The sequence below is a fragment of the Triticum aestivum genome, chromosome 2A (assembly GCF_018294505.1).
Source record: "Triticum aestivum cultivar Chinese Spring chromosome 2A, IWGSC CS RefSeq v2.1, whole genome shotgun sequence".
In the NCBI taxonomy this organism is placed as follows: Eukaryota; Viridiplantae; Streptophyta; class Magnoliopsida; order Poales; family Poaceae; genus Triticum; species Triticum aestivum.
In genome coordinates, this window is record NC_057797.1 from 37,409,462 (window position 1) to 37,425,123 (window position 15,662).

The window sequence follows — 15,662 nt, forward strand, 5'->3', positions numbered from 1 at the left end:
CCGCCTGGGGGTGAGCCGGCGCAAAAATTAGGCCTGGGGGCGAGTTGGTCCCCAGCCGCCGGCCCCAGGGCCGCCCCGAGGCACGTTTTAAAATAAAAGAAGCTCGGCGAAGTTCGGCTTAAGCACGATAAAATTCGGCCAAACACGATAAATTTCCGCACATTTCGGCGAAGTTCGCGGATTTTTATTACATAGCTCATATACATAAACTAATCTAAAGGAAAAACTGGCCGCCGTCGCCGCCATCGTCGTCGTCGGCCTTCTCCTCCTTGACGCGGGCGCCCCTACTGGACCCCTGCCCGGCGTCGCCATGGCGGACTGGTGGCGGCGCATCGTCGTCGTCGTCGTCGCTGTCGCAGATGACGACGACTCCGCCTTCGCCGCGGCCGCGTCGACGCTCGGCGAAGCGAAGCAGGGCGACGCGCTGCGCTCCTTCGCCTTCTCCAGGCGCTCCTTCTCCATCGCTATGGAGTCCCTACGCGCCCATTCCAGGGCCACGTCGTCGTCGTCGAGCTCCGTCGTCACCGGCGCGGCCGGCTCCTTCTTCACCGGCGCGAGCCCCGGCTCCGTCTTCACCGGCGCGAGCCCCGGCTCCCTCTTTGGCTCGACGAAGCGCGGAGGAGGAGCCGACGAGCAGGCGCGCCGGCCGCCCTCATTGATGACGATGCCGGCGCTGCGAGTGCGCCGGCCGAGCGGCGTCTCCGCCGCGGGCTCGGCCTTGACGCCGAGCAGGGCCGGAGTACCGGAGGAGTGCGATGAAGATCGGGAGGAGGAAGAAGAGGAGGAGGACCCGAACCTCCTTGGCGCCCATGGCCCGGTGCGTCGGTGCTGCGCCGGGGCGGCCGCCCTCGCCGGGTATGCCAACGGCGGGTCGTTGCCGCCCTCGAGGTACGTCAGCACGCCCTCGAGTGTGCGGCCGGGAATGCCCCACCACAGATGGCGCCCCTCGCTGTTTTGCCGGCCGCCAACCACCGGCGCGCCGTTGATGGACGCCAAGCGCTGCTGCTGGCGGCGCTCGAAATACGCCGCCCAAGCCGCGTGGTTGTCGGCGGCGTACTGGGGTAGGGAGAGTTGGGCGTCGGTGAGGGAGGCGTGCACGACCTCGACTTCCTCGGCGAAGTACTGCGGCTTCGCCATGGCGTCGGGCAACGGGGGAATGGGCACTCCCCCGGCGCTGAGCCTCCACCCCGTCGGCCCGGCGCGCATGTTCGGCGGCGCCGGGATGTTCACCTGGAACAGGAGCCAGGACTCCTGTTCGCGGAGCGAACGGCGGCCGAAGCCGTTGGCCGCCGCTTCGTCTCCGGGATAGCGTTCCGCCATGGCGACGGGCTCGGGAGAGGTAGAGAGATAGAGGGAGGGGCTGGGCGGCGGCGCTCAAGAGAGGTAGGGAGAGGGAGGAGCTGGGCGGCGGCGAGGGGCGGGGCTGGTGTGGGCACAGGCGAGTGCAGGCCACCGGCTAATAGCCGCGCCGCACCCATGTGTACGCGTGCGAGGGAGGGGAGGCGTCGGCGCGCCGTCCAGTGACGCGCCGCCCGTGAGGAATCAATGGTAAGGCTGACCGGCGGCAGCCTTGGCATTGATTCCCCGCGGGAACCGAGGCCGTTGGGGGAAGACGAGGCGCCGTGTCGCTGACGCGACGGGCCCGCGGCTGTTTCGCGCCAAAACAGTTCGCCCCGGCGCCCCCGGGCGCTCCCCAGCGCGCCGGGTTCGGCCTGGGTCCGCTGGCGCTGTTTTCGGCCCAGGCCGGCGAAAATCGGGCTCCTGGGGCGCGACTGGGCCGTTTTTTTGCGCCGACGCGAAAAAATCGCCTGGGAGACCTTACTGGGACGCGGCTGGAGATGCCCTAAATATGGCGCAGCAGTTGGGTCCCTGAGAGGAGCGATACAGAATTTCTATACGAGACGAGGGGAAAAGCGAGAAAATCTCTGAGGGGAAAGAAATGGGCCCGAAGAGAGAATACGATGACCTGGCCCAGCCATCCAGCGCGGGAAGCAGCGGAGACCGCGGCGGCGGCGGCGGCGGCGGCGGCGGCGATGGCGATGCTAGACCGACGAAGGCCCCACGCTTGCCCCCACCGCCCGCGCAGTCGCACTCTCGCGACCAGACGGCGCTTCCCACTTCAGCGCCCCCGCCGCCTCCCGCCGACAAGGATCCGGTGAGTTCTCAGCGTCCTGAAGCATCTTCGATGGCGATTGCTCGGAGATATTTTCGCAAGAATCATCTTCCGGTCGGTGAAATTTGGTGCGTCTGGGTGTTCTTTTTGTCGTTCTTGGCCTGTTTCTTGCCCCCAGTTTGTGTTTGTGGGGGATATTAGTTCTTGGCTGGCTGTCGGATCGGGGCATCGGGCGCGGCGGCCAGTTCATGGGGGATGAGTTCTTGGTTGTAGCATCGGCCGCGGTCATAGGTTCCTCCAATGGATTGGTTTGATTATCGCGGACCCTTCTGCAAGTTCTTGCAGTTCGTGGGGAGACGGGTGGGATTTTCTAATTTGACCCAAAATTGTGTTCTGAACTTCTGATAGTTGTTCTTGGTACAATCAGCTGAACTTGGTAACCTAACAAGGATGTTCTGGTATTCCCTGTTCACTACATTTGTGCTCGAAATTCCTCTTATACAAGGAATACTCTGCTATTTTCTAGGTGGAGCTGGAAGAAGGGGAGCGAGGAGATGATGAAGATTCAGGGGAGGAAGAAGAGGATGATCAGGATTCGGAAGGGGAGCTCCAGGGGTCACTTCCTGGTAACTTCCTCTCTACACACTTCATGAGTGATCCGAGGAAACATACCAGATGATATCATTTCATTGTAACTTATTCTCTCTACTGCTCAGATGGGAGAACCGACCGTGCCCTCACTGGTGGTTTCGGGTGTCCACATGCTCCCGACAGCATTAGGACCTCAGGTGAGAATGCTGTACCTCGGAGTTTTTTAAGCTCTTCAACCATGAAGTGAATGCACTCTATAATGCAGTAAATTATCTTTTTCGTGCTCGGTTCAATTTCAGACCACCTGAGTGTACCTGACGGCCCGAATGTCTTACTATATAATGGAGTAAACTTGTTCAGTGCCCCAGTCGTTCTTTGTTTGCTTACTGTTTTATGTATTATATAATCTTAGATGTTGTATTGAGCAATCGCAATCTTAGATGATGTAAGCTCTTCAACCATGAAGTGAATGAACTCTGTAAAGCAGTAGATTCTCTTTTTCGTGCTCGGTTCAGTTTCAGACCACCTGAGTGTACCTGACCTCCCAAACGTCCTATTACCCTAGACTATCACAAGATATTCAGTTTTTTGCCAATTGACTATCACATGATATTTGGGAGTTGCATTCTCAATCATTTCCACAGTAAGCTTGTTGAGTGCCCCAGTCGTTATGTGTTTGTTTATTCTTTCAGTGTATAATTTCTTAGATGTTGTATTGAGCAATTAAACAGTGGAAAGTACTATGATGTCGGCAGATGTTAAATGATTATCACTGTGAATTGTAATCAATATTTTGCACCTTATAATTTCTTCTTCTTTGAAACAGAAGTTCTCTTACCATGAAGTCCTCAGTTTTGTTCCATGTGTGAAAACCATAAAAACAATTTTGCTTCATCAGCATTACTATTCAAATCCATGCTCAAGTTAGATGAATATTGCATATCATCCATCATACCTTAATGCTACCTTTTGTGATTCTTATTCTTGTTATTGCAGGAACAACTCTCGGAATTGGTTCGTGAATCTCCAGATAATTCCATCATCCAGGAAAAGATGAAGGTTTGTCTGCCTTCAGCTAATTTCATGCTAAGCATTGTCATGATTTAGTTTGTTGTGCATATCTGAAAATCATTTTCTTATATAGATTCTCAGTAAGCATTATGTGCTCTTCAGAAGAACTCGCCAAGATGGCAGCTGTTTTTACAGAGCTTTTATCTTCTCCTACATGGTAACTGTTTCAGTTTACTTACTCATGATGATGGTATTCCTTTCTTGATCTGCATGGAAATGTAATACAAATAGGCTTGTCTACAGGAGATCCTTCGACAGATGCAAGATAAACAAGCTGAAGTTACTCGTCTTATGGAATGCTTGGATATGTCTAAAGATAGATTCTCTTGTCTTGAGTGGAACAAAGCATACTTCTCGATAGATCCCGAAGAATACTTCTCAAGTGTTGTTTCTGTAAGTACTGTACTAGCTTACAAAAGCATAAACATTTTTCCCCTTATCTCCTTATCCATTTATGTACAAAATAATTATGTGGGATATATATACTTGCTAACAATAGTATGTATCTCTTTTGTTGCCTGAATTGTTCTGAAAAATAACTGAACTCATGCTTCCTCGTCAGACTGTTAACCTTCAACCATCTCCTAAAAATTAACAGACTGAACAATGCCTTAAAGAAAATAACAAATGGATAAGATGATGCAGAGTACAGGACCACTACATGGGTAGGGCACTAGAATGTTTCATTCTTTCACAGTTGTATAAAATTTTCAGTTTGCCATGTTTTATGTTGCTCTTGATGATTGTAGTTTCGATTTCAAATTTTCGCTTAATTGTGGGCACTACGCCACTATCTAACAGCTATAAGTGTTTGCTGCGAACACCAAATTCACTATGAACATAATTGAGCATTACGTATCAATCAGCATGATCTTTGGCTGGGTTTATATGATATTGTTTCGCCACTACTTCTGGAAGAGGGATGGACTCCTGTAGCACTTTGACATTCTCTTCATGATATAGCTTAAATTACATACATAACCTAGTGTCTGCACTTTGTTTCAGGAGCTCAATGAGGTTCTCAACGTCATTGCAGCAGGGTATGTGTATGTTTTAACTTGATATTCATAGAAAGGTCTTGACGATATGTTTAAGATACCTTCATTTCGTGTTAGTTATATTTTTGTTTACAAACAAGTTCTTGTCTTTTGTAGCTGTACTTCTGAATGGCTGTACCAGAGAAGCCTGCAGGAGTCCTTTTCAGGCAGGAGTAAGGATAGCAATCCTTGTTTAGGATGTGTTGTTTGTCTATTTGTTCTGTATATAACATGTTGTTTTTGCCAGTTATATCTCTCCTTAGGTTGATTACTGAGACTGAAATCCGTACAGACGAGTTCTACAAGCAATCTATCCCTAAAAATTTGAATGTCCTCCAGGTGGAATTTCTGCTTCCTCGTACTATCCTCAGATATCATTCTCGATATACTACAAATGGATTATCTTGCCCTCTTTGTCTTTGAGACTTGGCATACTAATTACCTTTCACTCTGGATAAACATTTTAGCTCAGAAATAAAGTTTGCCACTAGTCAATTTTCCCTGATTTACAGTAATAAAGATAACCAGTACTACATTTTACCGCTGACAGATTACATTTTAAATTATTCCACATATATCGTTGTGATAACAGTTCTGTTGGAAGGCGGTGCGATCCCTGGATGCTGAAGCTACCGCTACACAAATGAGGGCTTTGACATATGCACTCGGCATACCTTTGCGTGTCGAAGTCGTGGACAAGAGCTTGACGGATCAAGGTGTGTTAGTGAAGCGCCTCGATTTCTTCCATGAGTTCGACATGGAGAAGGGCCCTCTCCGTTTGACTCGGAGCTACCTTTCCTCGAGCACAGCTCGTATACCGCTGAAGCAGGGAAGCTACGATGGCGACTTGCTATCATCTGATGGCACACCCATGCTGACCTTACTGTGTCGGCATGGCCATTGTGACATTCTTTACCGCAAGTGAACAAACTATGCGAGTTCGCTCGCTCGGCAAAAACTTCCTCCGGGATGATTATGGGGAAACCTTGTAACAGTCCTCTATAGTGTGTGTGGCCGTTTGTCGGTCTGCTCCACAACAACCCGCGACTACTGCTGCAAGGTTTACCTTGAATGACATGTCATGCTCTGCTCCTTGGTTTTCTTGTTCTTGCTGATGCTGTTGTTAGTTCTCCTGTATTTGGAAGGAAGCTACAGGATAGAAGATGTGATAGGAACATATGAGGAATTATTGGGATACTGTTGTGTGCAAGATTTGCAACATCAGACCTGAATTATATCAGATTCTTCGAATAATAACAATTTCTATATGAGCTTGACTGCGAATGCAAAGTCAAGAACTTCTTTGAAACCAAACCTGGCTTATATAAGATGAATAGAACATTGAATGTGAATCTGAATCTTGTGTCATCTTTAATTTTATTTGTCTTCACTGGCCTCTTATCCCTTCACACATAAGCGAGAGTGAATAGACCAAACTTTTTTTCTGTTTGTGGCAGTGGGTTTCTAGGGCTTGAAATTCTGACTGAAATATCGAAACCTGCCCTTTCTCCAGTGAAAACTTAAAGGCTACTTATATGTTCTTGAAACTTAAAGGCTACTTATATGTACTCTTAGGGAAGTGAACCATCTGCTCTGCTTGTTGCACAACTTACATCACATTTGTTGATAGCCCAATTTCTTCTCAGTTTAGGCTTTTAGCCCATTGATGTCTTGATGGTTGTCAAAGATGAGTTTCGCACTATAGTAAAAGCAATGCAAGTGCCATGTAAAATGGTTTTCAATCAAAACTGAAGCCATCTATTGACCCTAACATATAAAAAACTCGACAACTCAAGGGCCTGAAACGACAGATAATTTGGCAATCGTAGGTCACAACCACGCTATGTGAGTAATATCAGGACCTATAAGATCTAGGTATTGATAATAAAATACTATATGAGTAGCAAAATAAAACTGATATAGCATAGCAGTAAACCTTGAGCGCTACACAAGTAACCCATCAGTTCATCCCCAGAACAACCGTCAGGACTATCCTCAAAGGAAAAAGAAAAATCCAGAGCTGCTCAGCCACACTTTCCAACACCAAGCTACTCCCTTCTAATTTGCTTCCTGGACGTAGTATAGTTAGCTGCGCTATGATGTGTCCCAGTTTGGTCACAAAGGGATCTGGTTGCCCAAACAGCCTGAGTCTTGTTTCACAAACTAGGACCTTTGTATTTCGTAGACCGCCCGCCAAAGGCTTGTGATACCGGATGGCACACGAACAAACCAGCACAAGAAAGCCATGGCGGTAGCAGTCATGAAACTTGGACAGTGATTTCTGGGGCAAGATCTGAGATCATTGTCAAGGAGAACGGTGATGCCTGCCGATCCACATGCTGCGCTGAAGATCATTGCTCCTGTGACCTACAGACAAAACATCAGGGTCAAAAACCAATCGCTTTTAGGAGAAGGAAAGATGATTCTTTGCTTATTCAAAACACAATGGATGACAGCCGGTTGTTTGTTTGAGGTGCCTGAGAAAACATGACTTACGCAGTCCCCAAGGGCAAGTATGCTGAAAGCCGGGCATTTTGGAAGGTACGTTTGACAAGAAGTGCATAGAGATCCACAATGGCCACAGCGAGGCTCCAGAGGCATTGCACAGTTGCTGCTACTATGATGTAGCTGCTCAACAGAACAACAATAAGTTCATCCACAGAAGAGAGAAAAATCCCGTATTTTGAGTTATAACAGCAGCATCCTAAGTAAAAAACCGTTGATTTACGGCACTAAACAGATACTTGTTTTGCGCTGAATGTAGATCTTCAAATATTTTCCTCAAGGAAGAAAATGTATGCACACGATTGTCCAATTACAATTACACTGTCCTGAATTCTGGTAACCAAGTGTGAACAACACTTTTCAGCGTACACAAAAAAACTGCCTAGATAACTATGTCATGTGAATTGTCCAAAAAAAAAAAAACCTTGTGAAGATCAAACTCCTGATTTTCGCAGAAAATGCTTATGACTATGGATTTATGGTCAGAAAAAGAATCTCAAGCTAAACATTGTTGTGTCCAAAAAAGACAACTGAGGAAACATCACAGGGAACATGATCACGCGACCATCTGATCGTACTGCCTCTTTCAGGCTCCCAAGTTAATTGAAAAAATGCACGAACAGACACGAACATTTCTCGAGGACACAATCATAATTTCCATTGCAAACTTGTGTCACAAAGAGGGAGAGGGAGAGACGCTGGAAAATATGGCTAATGCAGTCATTCAAAGGCACATACATACATAACCCACACGATGAAGAATAACCCCTGAAAAATTCTCTGAAACCCGACAGGTAGACGATGTAGCTACTGCAAATTGGCTCTGAAACAAAATTGAAACACTAGGAAGAAAATCGCGGAGCAGGAGAGGAGAAGGGAGAGAGCAGGAGGAGAGGACGCACGGAACGCGGTGACGGAGGCGAATCCGTGGGTGGACGCCATGACGGCGGCCGCGGCGGCCGCGAAGGCGGCCTGCGCGAGGCGCATCCCGGGCCGGCACCGCTTCCCCCGGTTACTCATAATCACCCCAGGCGGCGCGTTCACGTCCCCGTTCGCCCCCTCCCCATGCACCGCCTCTGCCTCCGCCGCCGGCGCCTGCTGCCCCTGCATCTGCCCCTGCGCCGGCGGCGCCGCCACCACCGCCGGGTGGGGGTGCACCACCGGATGGCTGTACAACCGCGGCATCGTGTCCTTTCCTTTCCTCCCTTGCAATCCTCCTCGACCCACGCAACCAAAAGGTGGTAGCTAAGCTAGTACGGAGGAGTACCTTGCTTCGTCTGCTGGTTTCTCTTCTCACTCCCACTGAGTGTGAGTGGGCAGCTGAGCGCGCTCCTGGGGTCTGCACATGGCGCATCTGCAACTCCTTCCAAGAGACGTCCCTGCAAGTGTCTCGTCTTTGTGTTTTGATTTTCGGTTTGAGCTTTTTTCGCCCTAGGCCGAGATGGCCGAATTTCGGCCATTTTCAAAAATTTCGGCTGAAATTTGACCAAATTTTGAGTGCAATTTGACTTAAATTTGACCAAAATTTGCCAAATTTAAGCAATTTCGGTCTAAATATACTTTTCGCCCCAGGCCGAGATGGCCGAAATTCGGCCGAAATCCACTTTTTTCGGCCGAAAATCAAAACTCGTATAAGCTAGTCCATTGAGCATGGATGGTTCCCACTGAACGTGTATCGCCGAAATCCCCCAAGCTTCCTATCAATTGTGACACTTTTCTTTTCTTTTACCATTGAGCATGGATGGTTTCTTGTTCGCAAGATCCTGCATGTTCAACCCTGGCTGCAAGGAAAGCTGGTCCATCAGTCCACGTCATGAATAAATGTGGTTGCATTGTTACATTCACATCTCTCTCTCTCTCGACCACAATTCTTTCTCCCTCCAGGATCTCTAGACAAACTTATCTGCAATGCATGTATTTTGTTTCATCGATCGTCAAAAACGTTTAATCTCACTCGCATGGTTGGATGGTTACGAGGACAGTTGTATCCCCAGCTCACCAAAGTTCAAATTCTAAACTTGACACTAGTGCTCGCATTTCTCTTGATTTAATTCAGTGGGAACCTACAGGAAAACTACGACAAAACATAGAGGAAACAATGTTGCAGAAATCATTTGAAGCTCGTCCATCTTGCAAAAAGCGGCTAAATGGTTTATTAGGGACTGGCATCGAAGAGTCGGTGTCAATAGTGCCACTGTGCCAGAGGGCACGCCCGGGCTTCATGAACGTTGGCAGACCACATGTAATTCAAACCAATAACATCGCCCAAAATGCAAATCATTGCATAGCTTCGAAGTGTTCACACATCATTGCGCTGGTTAACATATTAAATCTTGGATTTGTTGGTATTGCACATCCATAGACTTGCCACATGTTCATAACTACATCCAACCTCTTTATAACACCATGCGCGAAATGTCATAGCAAATTAAACGTATCACATTGCATTAGTAAAACAGATGGGTGACACTTTCAAGTTCACTGCATAGCAAACAACTACTGTCAGAATGTCAGCTAACTTCTGTCACTTAGCAAAATTATCCCTGCTGAGTACCTTGTGATGACTCTTTGTGAGTCAACAGCCACAAGAAGACATGCACCTTGGGGGTCGCGCGGGGGGTATGAGGTCCCAATATAGTAAACACCACTAATATACAAAGAGACTGAACTGAATAAACTCTAGAGCTACGCAATTTTCAAACCTTATGATTCCCCTCTTCGTATACTCTTACTTACAACTTTATTTGCTAAAACAAATATTGCTTAAACGTTGTACCAATTTTTTTAGTTATTAAGAATCTAGGCTCGCAATATGGTAGAAATATGTAGAAATGTTTTTCATATTATCAATTGGTATTTTCCTCTTCTTCTTACTAAGTTTGTAGGGGAAGAGAAAAAAAAGGAAAATAACTTAGCTGATCCTAAGAACCCTGTCTAGATGTGCTCTTTGGTTTAGCGGCCGACGACCGCAAGCGCAAAACCCATCTTTGAGAGTGTGATCTCGATCAATTTCCCCCTCTAGTCCATCGTTCTGATCCTCTCTACCCTGCCCTTCCACTCCTCCGACTAGGTTTCCTTCTTGGCAACTCGGGATGACTATGGGGAGATCCTTGCATGGTTGCCCATCCTAGGCTGGTCTCAGAGTTAGAACTCTGCTTAAGCCATGGTGGACGTGAGAGAGGGTGAGTGTGGACAATTCTTTGATGGCAAAGGATAGGTCAAGTGCACTGGGGGATGGCTCCTAGGGGAATTCATCTATGGAAGCTGGGCGGTCAGGCATTGAGGATTTGATGGTGCGACTGAACCTCATTGTGTCTGAGGCAAAAACCTTTTTTCCGAATGATGCAGAAGAGATGGGAGGATCCAGAGCGGGATCTCATAAGCAAGGTTCTGGCGCCCAACAACTGGCATATCCAAACAATCTCGTTTGCTATGTGGTAAGGCCATCTTCAAGAAAGTTTACAGAAGACCATCTTTTGAAAACCTTCTCGCTCATCAAGAAGGTTGAGAAGGTTTTCAGAATGCCATCTTTGCACCTGATTATGTTTCTGCCATTTTGGAAGTTCATTCTCAGATAATAGATACCACGACCATTGGGACGGTAATCATCGATATCAAAGTTTGGGTAGACAACTTCTCATCTTGCATGTTTAGTCATGTTAATCATCGGTCTAATGTAGTGGTTGATAGCGTAATTGTGTGCTTATTTGGTAATTTTATCCGGCGCAATGTAACTTTGGATTGCATCTGGAGAACTCTATGTAATGATGTTTCATGAGCGGAATTGTCTAATAAAAAAGGGGCCCACCCCATCAAACGAAACCTATTGGACCCTAAGGACATGTCAGCTAGAGGTTGCCCTTCAACGAACGATTTGTTCGCTAATGAAGGCACCCTCCAGCGAACGGCCTAAAACGTTCGTTCTCAGGAGGGCCAGGATGAACCCCTATTGGCCCAGAGGCCCAGTATACTGCTTTTTTAATGCCATGACCAAAAAAAGTACATATATTTCTTATAAAAACAGAGAAAACATAATATGTATAATTGCCATGATATGAAAAAAAGTGCAATACTGATTGATAAAAATGCCATGGTAATTAATAATTTTACGAAAACGCTATGATTAAAGAAAAATCTGTCGTGTGATCTAAAAAAATAAATTTATGAATGTGGAGATGTTTCACTATGAGAAAAATAAATTTAGCTTCAAATATGTAGAAACAAGTTTAGTACATATTTCCACACACCTTCCATGATTTTTTGGGAGAAAAAAAAAGCGAGCGTTCGCCAGGAAACGCTTTACAGCGAATGAGACTGCAGCTAATCTCCGAGGCATTGGCCCTGCGCCGTGATCCGTGCAACGACAGAGAAGGTGATCGCCCTTGTGGTGAATGTTCACTAGTTAGATATCATTTCTGAACCTATTGCTGTGACGACGGGCTAGGTGTTTTTTTTTAACCTGACCAATGTGCGCGCGGACCTCCTCCCGCTGACCGTCGGCGGCATATTCATCAACTTCCGTGGCATGCTTCTGTCGGAGTTCTTCGCCCGCCCCTCGGCCGGCCCTGTGATCTCCGGCAGGTTTGACTACTTGCCCCGTCCCGATGAGTACCCTGAGAGCCTGGATTGCTGCAGCATTGTGGACCACTGCAACGGCCTCCTCTTGCTCGATGTTCACGAGGACCATTACTACGTGGTTAACCCAGCCACGCGGCATTGGGATCCTTTACCGACGCGCCCGTCTATGTTCAAGGAGGCAGATCCAGACTTCGCATACCAACAATACCTTGTGTTTGATCCCACGTTGTCACCCCACTACGAGGTGTTTCTGCTCCCACATCCTCACTACAAAAGAAAGACCATAGAATATAACTACAACATATCAGACTCAGAGGATAAAGTAGACCCTGCTATGGAGATAGAGGAATCTGAATGGCCACCGTCTATGTGTGCTTTACATGTTTTCTCCTCAAGGTCGGGCTGTTGGGAGCAAAGGTCTTTTATTCGACAAGGAAAGGCTGCTGGCACCATCGCTGATATGCGGTCTTCTGACTTGTACGAGAGACGTTATGCCGTCTATCACGGGGGCACACTTTACGTGCATTGCAAAACTGATTTCATAATGAGGTACCTAAAACTCTTTAAACTCATCTCTTTTTTCTACCAATTTCTTCATGAGTAACGTAGTATTTTCTACTTATATGATTTATTCGCATGTTTATTAACGGTATATTTTGCAGGATATATTTGACAAATGATACATACAAAGTAATTAAACCACGTAGTACCTTCGAGCATCTGACGGAGAAACTTCGAAGCAAGTTGCAAGGTGGGATGAAACGTATGATTTCATGTGCGGGTCGTGAGGTTCGCCTGAAATCTGTGGCGCAAGCTATCCCGGCCTTTTCGATGAGCTGTTTTAAGCTGTCAAAGAAAGTTTGTAAGGGCCTCAGATCTTGCATGGCCCGTTACTGGTGGAGTAGCTCACTTGATCGTCGGTCTTTACATTGGACGGATTGGGACACGCTTGCTTCTCCGAAAGTGAAAGGAGGGATGGGTTTTAGAGATCTACAAATATTCAATCTGGCCCTACTAGGAAAACATGGCTGGAGACTCGTCACGAGCCCGGAGTCGCTCTGTGCACGGGTGCTCAAAGGGAAGTACTTCCCGACGACGACTTTCCTCGAAGCTTCTTCACCATCCCACGCGTCCTCCACTTGGCGTGCAATCTTGGCGGGAAAGGAAGCTTTGGAGGTTGGGATGATCAAGCGGGTCGGGGCTGGGTCTATGGTATCGATCTGGAACGACCCTTGGATCCCTGGCCTTATTTCCATGAGACCTTCGGTGCAGATTGGGAACGCTGAGCTTGTCTGGGTCTCAGATCTCATTGATGCGGAGTCGGGGACATGGAAACGTAATGAGGTGCATGCAAATTTCATTCCGTCGAAAGCAGAGGCTATTCTTAATATACCCTTGAGGCGGTTTGGAGGAGATGATATATGGGCATGGTCGACAGAAAAAGCAGGAATCTATACAGTCAAGTCAGCGTACCGAACTCTCATGATTCGCAACGAGCATCGCGCTCTAGAAGAAGGGTCGGTCACCGAATCTTCCGAGACGAATAAACAGCTATGGACGAGGCTTTGGAAGTTGAACGTGTTGCCAAAGGTTCGTGTCTTTTGGTGGCGAGTGTTGCGCGGGATTCTTCCTGTGGAGGGCACACTACACTACAGACACATTGCGACAACAGCAAGATGCAAGGTGTGTCTTGCAGCTGAGGAAAATATGTACCATGCTTTGATAAAGTGCAGCCATGCGCAAAACTTTTGGAGAGAAGCCCGACAGTGGTTGGACGTGAAGCTGCCGGAGCTGCATACGATGACATGGTCAAGAGATATTCTCTGTGATGATCGTTTTGATGGGTCAGACAGGGCTAAGATCATCACTGTGATGTGGGCAATATGGACTTCGAGAAACAATATCACGCATGATAAAGCCAGTCGGGATCCAGTCCAGTCACTAAAGTGTATCAGGGATGCGTTGGCAGTGCTAGAGATACCGATCAAGCATGCATTGGTGCTGCCAGGGCACGGGTGGAGACCGCCGGAGGGCGAGTGCATCAAAATTAATACAGATGCTGGTGTTGCTATGTTCGAGCATAGAGGAGGTGTTGGGGGTGTGGCCAGATCATCTTCGACTTTTATCACAGCTTGGTGCAAACCGTGTCCAGGTATCACAGATCCTCTGGTGGCAGAGGCGACTGCGGTGCGTGAGGGTGTGGTGGTGGCAATGCTTCGTGGTTTTGCGCGGGTCGAAATTGAAACAGACTGTTTGGAAGTGGTCAACCTCTGGAAATCGCGCCGGAATTCGCGCTCTGTAATAGCGTCGGTACTTTTAGATATTGAGGAGCTTGTTGCTCACTTTACTTATTTTGACATTTTTCATGTTAGGAGACATGCCAATGTCCCTGCCCACCTTTGTGCAAAACATGCATGCACATTGGAGGTGACAGAGTGTTGGATGGACTCCCCCCCGGGGTTCCTGGTCACCAGCCTAATGGCTGACATGGCCGGTGGATCATCGTATGAATAAAGCTCCTTAATTCCCCGCAAAAAAAAGTAATTAAACCACCGATGGATGGTGAACTAATCGAATGCCGAAAGTTTCGTCTTGGACGATCAGAAAAAGGGGTGTACCTTGCATCTATTTGTCGTTTTGGGTGGTTTCCATATACTTCTACTCCCTCTGTTCCTTGATATTAGGTGCACAGATTTTTGAGAAAAAAAATCAAAATATAAGGTGTATTACGTTGCACCACTCGTTTGGAATTCTTTTAGGGATTTGATTACATTTCCTTATATTATGCAAGCTCCTCTATTTTCTCATGTCAATTAGTCAGGTGTAATCTTGCCAAAACTTGTGAAATTTTCTTTTCACATGCGTTCTTTAATTTCCGTGCCAAAAACTATACACCCTATATTTAAGAACGGAGAGAGTATTACATATCGTCTTCAGGTTTGGGTCCTTGAGGAATCGAGTGGCCAGATGAATTGGGTCTTGAAGCATAACAATTGCCTTAGACCTATAATGCCTTATGATGGTCCGGTTCTTGGTTCATGGGTCTTACAGGATAGTAACTGCAATGAGTATCTCAAAGAGTACAAGAACTGCAATATAACACCTGACGATGACGTGGAACAATATTAGAAAAGAAATTGAAGTTGATAAACTCCGTCAAGGAAACGCTAGTGGAAGCAAAGGTTGAATGAGACTCTGAAAATGATGATATTCTTGACAATGAATATATGGTTGGTGGTTGTCACGACGGACTATCCTTGGATTTCATCCATATAAAGAAGTTGTCTTTCTGAATGTATCATCATACAGAGGAGTGGCCCCATACAGAGGATTGGCCTAACATTTGGAGGATTCAAAGGTTCAGGATCTAGGCTACTTGTACCCAACAATTTATCATGTATTTTCAGTGTTCGAGCAGTCCATAACTGAGTCATTTACATACACACCTTGTTGGACAGGGCACCCGGAAGCAACAAGAATGTAGAAAGTCATCTCAAAGACTCGTATGTTGGTTGGACCAATTGAATATCATCATAAATGTCATGCTCATGTCAAAGGCTTTGTTCTTTTTTAATTAGCACTGAATTTATCCATTTGAATAAAATTCCTATGTTTTCCGTTGTCGTTTTAAGAACATGAGATCTAAGATTGCGTCGTTAGAAAACGAAAAAATATATCTTATAGAACCATTTACATCATGATATGTCCATCATTGGTTTGTTTGACAACTCGAACAGTGATTCCTGAAGGACCCAGGATCATTTAGA

The 15,662-nt window shown here is 46.9% G+C and overlaps 1 protein-coding gene across 1 annotated transcript; it reads left to right on the forward strand.

Annotated features, from left to right (window-relative positions):
* The first annotated feature begins 1,917 nt into the window (after positions 1-1,917).
* LOC123184535 (OVARIAN TUMOR DOMAIN-containing deubiquitinating enzyme 1) lies at positions 1,918-6,166 on the forward strand. The gene is made up of 10 exons (XM_044596636.1): positions 1,918-2,155; positions 2,640-2,739; positions 2,830-2,901; positions 3,701-3,763; positions 3,849-3,932; positions 4,019-4,168; positions 4,781-4,815; positions 4,930-4,985; positions 5,060-5,151; positions 5,405-6,166. The coding sequence occupies exons 1-10, from the start codon at positions 1,962-1,964 to the stop codon at positions 5,735-5,737; spliced, it is 1,179 nt and encodes a 392-aa protein (XP_044452571.1). The 5' UTR covers positions 1,918-1,961; the 3' UTR covers positions 5,738-6,166.
* Positions 6,167-15,662: the final 9,496 nt, after the last annotated feature.

Excerpts from the sequence above, each read along its gene's own strand:
- LOC123184535 (XM_044596636.1), top strand. The coding sequence starts at position 1,962 with ATGACCTGGCCCAGCCATCCAGCGCGGGAAGCAGCGGAGACCGCGGCG. Across the intron at positions 2,902-3,700 it reads CGACAGCATTAGGACCTCAG|GAACAACTCTCGGAATTGGT; the intron begins GTGAGAATGCTG and ends TTGTTATTGCAG. Across the intron at positions 3,764-3,848 it reads TCATCCAGGAAAAGATGAAG|ATTCTCAGTAAGCATTATGT; the intron begins GTTTGTCTGCCT and ends TTTCTTATATAG.